The sequence below is a fragment of the Rhea americana genome, unplaced genomic scaffold, assembly GCF_003343005.1.
Source record: "Rhea americana isolate MKP2758 unplaced genomic scaffold, rheAme1 scaffold_8, whole genome shotgun sequence".
Taxonomy (NCBI): domain Eukaryota; kingdom Metazoa; phylum Chordata; class Aves; order Rheiformes; family Rheidae; genus Rhea; species Rhea americana.
The window spans coordinates 10,753,397-10,763,733 of NW_028186978.1; the positions used below are offsets into that span (position 1 = coordinate 10,753,397).

The following is a 10,337-nucleotide window of genomic DNA, read 5'->3' on the forward strand; positions in this document are numbered from 1 at the left end:
AGAGTATACAAGAGTTACAGTGAATTCAAAGTAATGAACAATGAAAAATGTTGGTGTATATATAGACATAAATAAAAATTACAAAAGTAGAACATATCAGAATATTAATCTGGCTACCTATTAAGGTAACTGGTTTGTCAGCATGACAGGAATTCAGGAGATACAGTCTATCTGGACTTAAGTAAAGCATTTGGAATGATACCATATTAGTTAAGATTAGCAGAAGAATTGTAAGCCAGGTGTTGAGTCAGCTAAAGGGGAAATGACAAAAGGGAATATTGCTCTAGAAGAATTTTAGTAGTGGTATTCCTCAAAAAACTGTCCTGGGAGAAATTTCATACAATTGGCACAAAAAGTAGTAGTATACCAATGAAAAGTTCTGACTGAACGACTTGGGAGGCAGTGTCAGGACCAAAGACTTGGACTAACTAGAACAATAGCTATGGAACAAAATTTAACCATACTAAGTGTAACAGCAAAAAATAACAAGAATTCTTACCATGAACTGAAAGCTTGTTAGTTGAAAACCACTAGGAGGAAGTCTGTGATAGGCTAATAGGATTACCAGACCTCACATATGGGGATGCCTTGCTTAGATCCTTCCCAGTTCCTTACAAGCTTTTTCTGCTAGTAGTGCTGCTGGCTTCATCGCTTTGAACGAAAAGCRGAGAGAGGTAGGCAGGGAGCAGGCAACAAAGGCCACAAAATCACATAACCCATAGGAAAAAAAAACAGAAAACACAGGGAAAAGTAACATCCCGCATGCTTGTAATGGATTGTAATCCCTTGGATTTGGGATTGATCTATAAGAAATTTCTTGTTCTATAGGACATCCGACAAGCCTCTGTTAGCCGTCCASAGGATGACTATAAGGAGGACCAGGGGAATGGAAAGCTAATTTTAGAGGAAGCTGCAAGCAGATGATGAAGATTCTCTTACTAAAATTACCTGCTTTCCAGGCTTCAGGAGACTCCTAATGGTACTGTTCAGTCAGTAATGGCACCAGTTAGAGCTCTTGTATGAACSTTTCCCTTACCTGTAGGTGGAGAGGAGATCTGGATCTAAAGATCTGCTATAATCACTGGGCATCCCAAAAGACTCAGATAACAGACTAGGGAGCAAATGCTAATGATTAATATCCACAGTGGCTTCTCTTCATCCAGGATGAAAAGAATAAATACATTCTTTAACTGTACCTGAGCCACTCAGTTCGCAGAGTGAATAGGTGGCTGAGAAGGACTCCTCCTACAGGAATTCCTGCTGAAGCAATGGGAGTACCTTCCTCCTCTACCCTGATTGGTATTGCTGATACTCACTGTACTSAATCACAGGAAAAAGTTCATAGTGAAGGAGGCACTTTTCCAGTGACCTGAAAGATACTTTTCAGTATGAGGTCCCTTCCAACCTGGATTATTCTATGATTTCTGACTTCTTAAGGTAGGATAAAATGAAGGATYGTAATAATTTTTTTCTTCTCAGATGTTCTCCTCTCATGATAACGTCATTGTCTTTACTAGGAACTTTCTTTTGAAATGCTTACTTCTGATCTGCTGGGAAGGAAACAGAAGAGGAAGAGGGTGTCCCAATTTGTTCTGTGAGCAGTAGAGTTAATGAAGGCTTGTCTCCCATGGACTATTGCCCACATCACTCGTGCCTCTGCCCGTTCAGCTGACCAGTATGCCCTGTCTCCTTTTCATATCCACCACTCTACCTCCAAAACTGGAGGGCCCTCCAGAGCTTCAGGACAATCTTCTTCCCTGCAATACCTCCAGTTCTTCCTTACCTGCTTTAACCATGATCCAGTTTCCCCTGCTTGGTACTTGTAGCTCTCTTGCAAGGCTCATAGTTACTTTTCAGTAGGCAGAGGACAGAAGGGAATGTCATTCTACTATTGCAGAAGACAAGGACAAAAATGTTTTCCAGAAAAAGAAAAACACAAAAAAAAAACTTGCAGAGCGGTTCCATTAACCATGTCACTGCTGATTTGATTGGTATGATGGAAAGGCATGGAAGCAACAGAAGAAAGAGTAAGGGAGCATAAACGACAAAGAAATACATGTAAAGTATGTAAGCTCCAGTCTTCTGTCAGACGCATCTATATTTAGGCTGTGATAGCATTGCCATAGTAGCACAGAACTTGGCCTGAGAGAATCCAGAGAAGTAATTAGCTCCTCACTGAACACACTGGTGGCATACCAAGCTGAAAGCCAGAAGTCTGTCCAACCTGTACTCCCAGCAGATACACTCCAAGAGAAGAGTAAAACACACAGAAAACGGTGTCACAGAACAGAAGCAAAGGGCAGGAGCAGCTGTGATCCAAAGGAACACTCTCTGAAGGAAGTCATAAGCACTGAACAAGCAATACGAGTTTTACAAATAACAAAAGGTTATGGCTCTATTCTTTGATTTTTTGTGGCAGCAGGTTTCAAAGATCGGAATGTGGTCCACACCATCTGTGCAAGTAATACGACTGCCAGTTCCTTTTCAGAAAGGCCAACTAAGGAACAAAGCAGGTAAGCAATTACACTCATTGCTGTCGGGGTTTACAGTTTAAACTTTGTTCCCAATTCACGTAAGATCCTCCTCTACCAGCCGTATTTATCCCCACCATGCCTTGCAAGGTAGGGGAATACTATTATTCCCATTTTACAGCCAGAGAACTAAAGCTCAAAGGCTAAATTACTTACCYACTGCCAGAAAAAGTGTAGTGAAACAGAGAACTGACCACAAGCGCCCTAATTTCCAAAATAGTCTCTTAACCACTACACCACTTTTCTTGCAAGACCCACACAATCTACACTATGCAGGAACACACCTAGGCTCATATGCTAAAATGCGAAATTAGAGTAATTTATGCTTTAACCTGCACTTTGTTTTTTGCCCTCCAGTCATACATTGTCCAAACATAAACAGTATAGTTTCTGCAGCAGTTTCTCAGAAGCTGGAAAATATTTTCCTTCCACTAGCAAACACACTGTTTGGGCTGTGTGGCCCAACAAAAAAGCCAACGTAGCTTTTCATTTACTGCTGCGTCTACATATTAACATAAAGAAGGTCAGTAGGAGTGTTCACAGTTCTGAGAAAATGAGTAGTTAATTATTGCTAGAGTGCAAGAAGGGAAAACACATGATTTATTTTGGTGTAGAAAACAGCCAAATCACAAGAACTGCTTCTTCTTCTGTGGCCTGTTTTTGTGGGAGGGCATACATATAGTAAAATTTGCAGTGATCAGTTACAGGTATTCAGTATGTTTGAGTATTAAAGAAAAAAAAAATATCCCTTCTCAGCTTACCATTAGGAATAATCTCAATAAATCAAATGTAATATTCAACAAATATTTAAGAACCCCATTTTTCTTCCTCATTTGTATCACCTGGCAACTTGCTAGTAGCTTTTGCCATATTCACTCTTCCTGAAGAGTTTGTGTTTGACAACTTTACTGTATCATCAGCAGTTCGTAATGCTTCAGTCATGCTGCATTTAAAACAAAAAGCCCTTGTTCTTCATACACAAGTATTAAGAACTTCAAAACTAATCAGTTTAATCAGCAGACAGTACTTTAGTACTATCATTCTTTTTCCTGTTAGGATGTCAAAGCACTGTTTAAAATTGTTATTCAATCCTCAAATGCTGAAGTGATATTTTCTGTTCATATTTCATCTAGAACAAATAAGTGAAATGTATTTAAACCACAAAATACACCCAATTAACTGTTTTTAAAACATCCTTAAAAATATTTCAATTAGATGCTTTATCCCAAACTTTCTATTAGGACAATCAGAGAAGGTAGACCAAAACTACCAAATCAGTTCTGCTGCAAAAGGCAGATTAGTCATACTGATATTTCTGAAGTATTAACAATTATTAATAATTATGTGAAATTATGAATACTTATGAAGTCATCTAACATCTTGATGTGCTTGTGTTGAGAAATAATCATTATTGCAGGCTACAAAAGTAATAAGAATTCCTACTTTCTGACTAAGATGAATAAGAGTTCTGTGGAGGACAATYTGCTGTCTACCCAACTTCACCTGTAACCGGGCATAGGAGTTGAATCTCTGGCAAATCTCCAGGCAACTGGCAAAGGCCAAAGAAATAGCAGAAAACTTAGATAAAACTTCAGGGGAGTTACCGCAATATATTCCTTGTTCACTTTTTATTTTTTATTGGTTTCCAAGAAGAATAATTGTTTTTAAACAGACAAAATATTAAACATTTGAAAAAGAGTTTCACTATCCTAACACTTTTAACATGTTATGGATTAACATAACACTTAATTAGATGGAYCACGGCAAACAAGAGGGTGACGATTATTAAAAAAAGACATTTTCTGTAGCGAATTGACATCATTCTGCAGTGAATAAACTGCAATAGTAAGCAACAGGTATGCACTGCTGCAAATTCTTTACAAGATATTACAAAACTTCTTAAGCTTATTTGCATATGTTGTCATTGCACTTTCATGAACTACAGATCATGACCAACAGGTATGTAAGATTTTTATAAACACATCCGAATAAAATGAAGGCAAAAGGGTAAGAACCTGCTAGCATGCTGCCACTGTGCTGAAACTATCTAATGTTTCCCTAGGCAAGAGCCAGACTCAGCAAATTACTCATCATCACAAAGTAGGTGAGCAGCAGAGATTCAGTCTTATCTCCTAAAATCTGATCAAATAATTTAATGACCTCTGTCAGATTATTTACCCTGCAGAAGTGATGGGTTAGTAACTGCTCCATACTACATGATGTAAATTTTTTCAAAGTATTTATGCTACAAATTCACAGAAGCAGCAGCAACATTAAACAATTTCAGTTTCTTCTGTAACACTCCTTTCTTTTGCAGCTAGTCAGTTATATATACTAAATACATCCATATTTAGGCACTACTTTCATAGAAGAAATGTTTTAAGTGTTAGAAACCTCTTTGTTCTTTATTTTGTTAATTTATTCTTTTACTAGCAAAGACTGAACTAGCAGCATTGTGACAGTGCTATGCTATGTAATGCAGTGAAATTTCTGTCAACATCGCTCAAGTAAGTGAATGCAGTAGACTCCTTCTGGCTTCAGCCATTATGTACTGTATGAAAGCACCTGAGAACTCACAGGCATCAACTGTGGTCACATTTTCCTGGTAAGCAAACTGAAATTGTAATGCTTACTGTGATAACAGAATTCTCTTAAAAATCTCCTAAAACCAGAAGTGTTTCTCTGAGTGGAAAGGGAATGACAATGAAAGGTATAAAATGAATAAAGGATAACAGAATTATGGTTTGAAAAAAAAAACACCATACATGTCAAGTCTTTTATCTGAATTATTATTAAAGTGTGTGATGCATATAAAAATAAACTAACACTTTCTAATATTTAATAAATAATACTCACTGTGCATACGCTCATGGAAATTACATAGATCTTGCAATGGTCTTTAACATGTTGCTGCCAATAATGAAGTGCTGAGAATAAAGTGAGAAGTGAGGAAAAAAAGGTAGTAAATTCCGTTAAATGAACACGCTGTATTAGCACTCTGGCAATAGCAGATAGGTTATAGATCATAGTTATAGTTTATAGTCAGTTCTTCTGAAAACACTTGGTTTATTCATAACTTATTGTTCTGAAAGGCATCCAATTAAGTTAAAGCTTTTCAGCAGAGGCAATCCTTTACTAAATTTTTCTAATGATCATTATTCTCAGAATAAAAAAAGTAATTTTTAAAACAGAACCTTTAAAGGGTCTATTTTTCCACTCCAACATTTAGTGATAACCTATTTGCAAAACAACCAATCAAATGAAAAAAAGCACACACTGGTTTAAAGGAAGAAATTTTAGTATACAAATTTATGCTCGTGTTATTTTCTGCACCGGTCTCTCTCACTATATATTTCTATCATTCTATTACATTTTCATAATAAAACCACAAAAAGTAATTCTCATACCAGGAAGGAAGCTGTAATGGTCTGCATCATTTATTCTATTCATAATTTATTCTAGAAATGTTTACAGATTAACCACAAAAACAATTCCACTTCCCTCTTGTCAAGGAAATAAATATTTCAGTTCTACATTCAAGAATCATCCAGCTCAGTCTGTGCATTATGCCCCAGGATYCATTGTCAAAATAGTATGTTTTTTGCTCTTGGTATTTCAATCAGTAGCGTTTGTTTCTCCTCATGTGTCCACACAGCATATTCAGCATTCTTCTCCAGCAATACTTGAAGACACACTTCAGCATAAGAAAAGGCAACCAAAGATGGACATCTTCAGTCCTGCCATGCAATGCACTCAGCCAGCAACATTACTTTCTTCCAAATGGATCAGACCAAACTTTCAGTCCTACAAATCAAATGTGAAATTCCAGCAGTTCAGAACATGGCTGTTGAAACAAGTTTACTCTGCTATTCCAACCTTGTATACAAAACAGCGAAAGAACCTCTGTAACAGTTCAGTACTCAGCTCACAACTCTGCTTAAGCTTTCTAAAATATTTTAGAAAGACAATTTCATCTTGATCTTAAGCTTCGAATAATGGAAAATCTATCACATCCATAAGCAAGGTGTTCCAATATTATTACCATGATTTAGAATAACATTTTGTATTTGAATTTGTCCAGATTTTGCTTTCAACTAGTGGATCTCAGCTTCTTCATCTAAATTTAGCTGATGATGAAAATTTATATTGAGGAGCCTTGGTCATCAAGAACATACATCTCATAAGTGAGACAGGTCCATTCTCTTTAATGTTTCATTAAAAAAAATAAAAAAGCATAACTCTACTCTTTTCCTATTTCACTTCAGTGTTTCAGCACTTGCTTGGACTGCGAGTCCTGCACCAATGACTTAACTGATAAGCATAGTAAGGACATGGCATTAATTCAAYTTGATTCTCCATTGATGTTAGTTTTCTTTTTTTAACAGAAAAATTTTACCCTTTAATATACTTGGATATGAACTATTTCATCAAGACAAGCATTCTCATGCATATAAATGGGAAGCTTCAACCTTGAATACTTAATACCAGTTCCACGATCTATGAAAAAGCAAGCTATCAGGGATGGTCCATCATCTACCTTCCCCCCCACCCCCATATGCTTTTCTGTCCCTTCAACCAGTAGCAGCAACTATCAAGCTCCTAGCATTACATTCAAAAATTTCCTGAATGTACTGGATTTCTGACTTACTCCTCCCTCCTGTGAGGCGCGAAGGTACTGGTTTATGAGCTACAACTCATAAAATGTGCCTAAGCTGAATTGAAAAGCAGTATGCTACAACGCAAGAGCACAGAAAGTGTATTTTTTACAACTAGGCCTCAGACCACTTATGGTTGCTCCTCACTTTGAGCTGGTTTAGAAATTAATTTCTGATGTGGAATTTGACATCTGTTTAATAAAGCATGGAAATACCAGAATCAGTAAAACTTATTTGGTTAAATCAAGACAAGTCAATTTAAAAACAAGCTTTGTTAAACTCAAAATTTTTAAGTGAAGAACTGGCCCAAGGAAACTTTTTATTKTTCAGTTTATTATAAAATTAAAATAAATTAACATATTACTTGAATCTATTCTATAAGTCCACAGAAATATTACTTCACGAGGCCTGTGAAACAATGACTACAAACGCATGAATCGAGCATACCTGGAGGCTGAATATTCTCTTGAACAATACCAACTCGGTTTATTGATTGCTCTTTCTCTAGAAAAGAGAACAGAAAGAATAATACTAATAAAAGGAAAATACCAGACATCCTGATAGCATCTAATAAAATGATACTGAAAACTATATTCATTCTGGAGGCTGTCCTGTAAATTCTGGTCTACATAATGAAGAGCAGGTCTATTTCAGAAGGTTATYGACAAACTATAGGCTAACCATCTTGAAGTAATGACTACTTCTTAAAAAAAGATGGAAAAATACCTGCCATGACACCATAATTTAAAGAATGGCTAGTATCTTTTGGAACTCTCACTCATATGCTCAACATAAAACTTTAAGAGTTTTACTCTTTCCAGAAATGGTGATTCCTAATTTCACGTCCTGAAAGATGTTACATTTGATCACAAACAGATTTCATGGCAGCATCTATAAAGTCATTGCTTGTAAATGTTATAAAATTAAATATTATGATCAGTATTTTCCATGCAATGGATCTGTCTCAGGTTTTTAAGTTTCAACCACTTCCAAGAGCAGAAATGGGCAAATCTATATCCTGTTAAGTGCTTTCCTATTGTAGTGCTTTGTAGCTCAAAACCAAAGCTTGGCTGGATTGGCCTTTTTCTCATCCCATTGAACTTTTAAGCTCCACTCCCCCCCCCCCCAAAAAAAAAAAAAAAAAAAAAAAAAAAGTAGTTTCTACATCCTCTGGGGAAACCTGGAACTAAGTCCACCTTAAAATCAAAATTTATGAGCATCCTACTCTCACTGAGAACGCACAAGTACTATGTGTTACCAGGCTGTCCTGATAACACTACTGCACTCCTGTGCCCCCTTTGCCAGAACTTGGAAGATGCACAATAAAGACAAGATGGAAGAAAGAAAATATATCATGTTTACACATTGAATGTTATTCCTCAGAATTAGAATCTATTCTTGTGTTTTGCAGCATTACTATGTGATACTACTTCAGATGTCTGACTTCAGAATCAGCTTCCCAATACAAAGAAAAATTGGGTGTTCACCCATAGCTTGAGTCAATGGGAGCTTCAACAGGAGCTTCGCTGTCATACAGCTCACAAGACAGTTCTGAAAATTACAACACTTGTAAATCAAAGATTAAAACTAATGCTTCTCAAGCACAACAAGTATGAAATTCCATGTTCACATCAGACTGCTACGAAAATGAATGCTTACGCAGCACTCTCACATACCACAGTGATGTCAAGAAAAGCCCACAGGAAATTAATAAAGGTATCACCAAAGCAGATTTTGATCAACATGCAATAAATAAAGCCTAGAATCACATATTAAATAGCAAGKTTAAATACATGCTAACTGCATACTGCCTACCCCGTGTGAAGATTAAAAATCCAACCTGCTAGGATTAATCATATAATTCACAAGTAGAAAGGAGAAAGCTTACCCATTATTTCTATTATTTGCCTAATCCTGAGTCACACTTGTACCGTTTTCAGAAAATATATCACAAGCAAAAATAAGAGTAAGTTTTTTTAAATGGTAACACAGAGCAAAAAAATGTATCTTTGCAGGTAGTTTCCAAGTTCATAAACATAACTTGTTTAAACAATTTTGATTGCTTGCAAGTTAAGTTTTACTTCAGCATAGACGTGAGGCTGAAGTTCCTCCGAGAAGATCAATAAGTTGGTTAAGCTTTTTTTTTTCCTCCTAAAAATCCCTTTAGCCACCTGAAGAGGTTAACCATATGAATCTTGATTTTATTGTCATAAGTCTCTCAAACTTGTAAAAGTTCAAGTAATGGAATAAGATTTGTTATAYCAAAACTTTTCCTCTTTTCCTTTTACAGCAGTTAATAGAGGTTTAGGAATAACATACACTCCCCCTACCGCTCCTGCAACACAGAGCACCAGACTGCACCACTGATGTTTCACACAGTGCATCCCATATTGTCAAGTCCTCAAAAGCTCCCTATTTACAAAGTAACTCACAGCTAGGGAAAAAATGGGCCAGTTGTGCCCCTTTGACAGGTTTGAGCAGGTCCCCTTTGCTGTGCTTCTAGCATGARAGTGTGTTTTTCCTTTACCAGTCACATTCAAGACAACTGCGGACTGACTACAGATCTAGCAAATCACTGCAATTACTAAAGCTACCAAGAACGTGCCTTAGATCGAACATTTCAGTTGGGACTGAAAAACACAGCGTGGATAACTTCTTAAATTGTACCTATTAATTCGTAATTATTCGTAGTTACTCCAGAGAACAACTAAGTGTATTTTYAATCCCCTCCAATGAATAAATTTAGTTGTTCGTTATTACTTAGGCGAACACCAGCCATTCACCCAGGGAGCCGGGACACGCGGGTGCCCCCGGCCCGGGCCCCGCCGCCCGCCCCCGCGGCCCCCAGCGCCCGCCGCCGCCGTGCCCCCGCTCACTGTACTCCTCCAGCTGCAGCAGCGGCCGGAAGTAGATGGGGTAAAACGCGGCGCCCACCACGGCCGCGAAGCCGCCGAAGATGAGCACAGCGCGCGAGAAGCCCGCCATGACCGGCCACCAGCCGGAAACCGCGCGCCCTCGGCTTCCGGCGTAAACAGGAAGTGGGGCGTGTCACGTGGGGCGTGGCGGCGTGGGGTGGCAGTTAACGGCGGCGGGCAGCGCGCGAAGCGCCAAGAGGGCGCTTATGGTGTTCGGCAGGAACGTTCCCTGAGGC

General features: G+C 37.9%; 2 protein-coding genes across 2 annotated transcripts in view; one reads left to right on the plus strand and one right to left on the minus strand.

The window, feature by feature from the left end:
• Positions 1-5,945: 5,945 nt before the first annotated feature.
• Positions 5,946-10,314, minus strand: SMIM20 (small integral membrane protein 20). The gene is made up of 3 exons (XM_085322747.1): positions 10,063-10,314; positions 7,634-7,690; positions 5,946-6,335 (listed from the first exon to the last, which is right to left on the minus strand). Exons 1-3 carry the CDS (start codon positions 10,169-10,171, stop codon positions 6,298-6,300), a joined length of 204 nt encoding a protein of 67 aa, XP_085178873.1. The 5' UTR covers positions 10,172-10,314; the 3' UTR covers positions 5,946-6,297.
• SEL1L3 (SEL1L family member 3) overlaps positions 10,170-10,337 on the plus strand; it is a 40,217-nt gene continuing 40,049 nt past the window's right edge. Inside the window, exon 1 of the mRNA XM_085322854.1 lies at positions 10,170-10,213. Coding sequence (XP_085178980.1) covers positions 10,170-10,213 — 44 coding nt within the window. The remainder of the gene's footprint in view (positions 10,214-10,337) is intronic.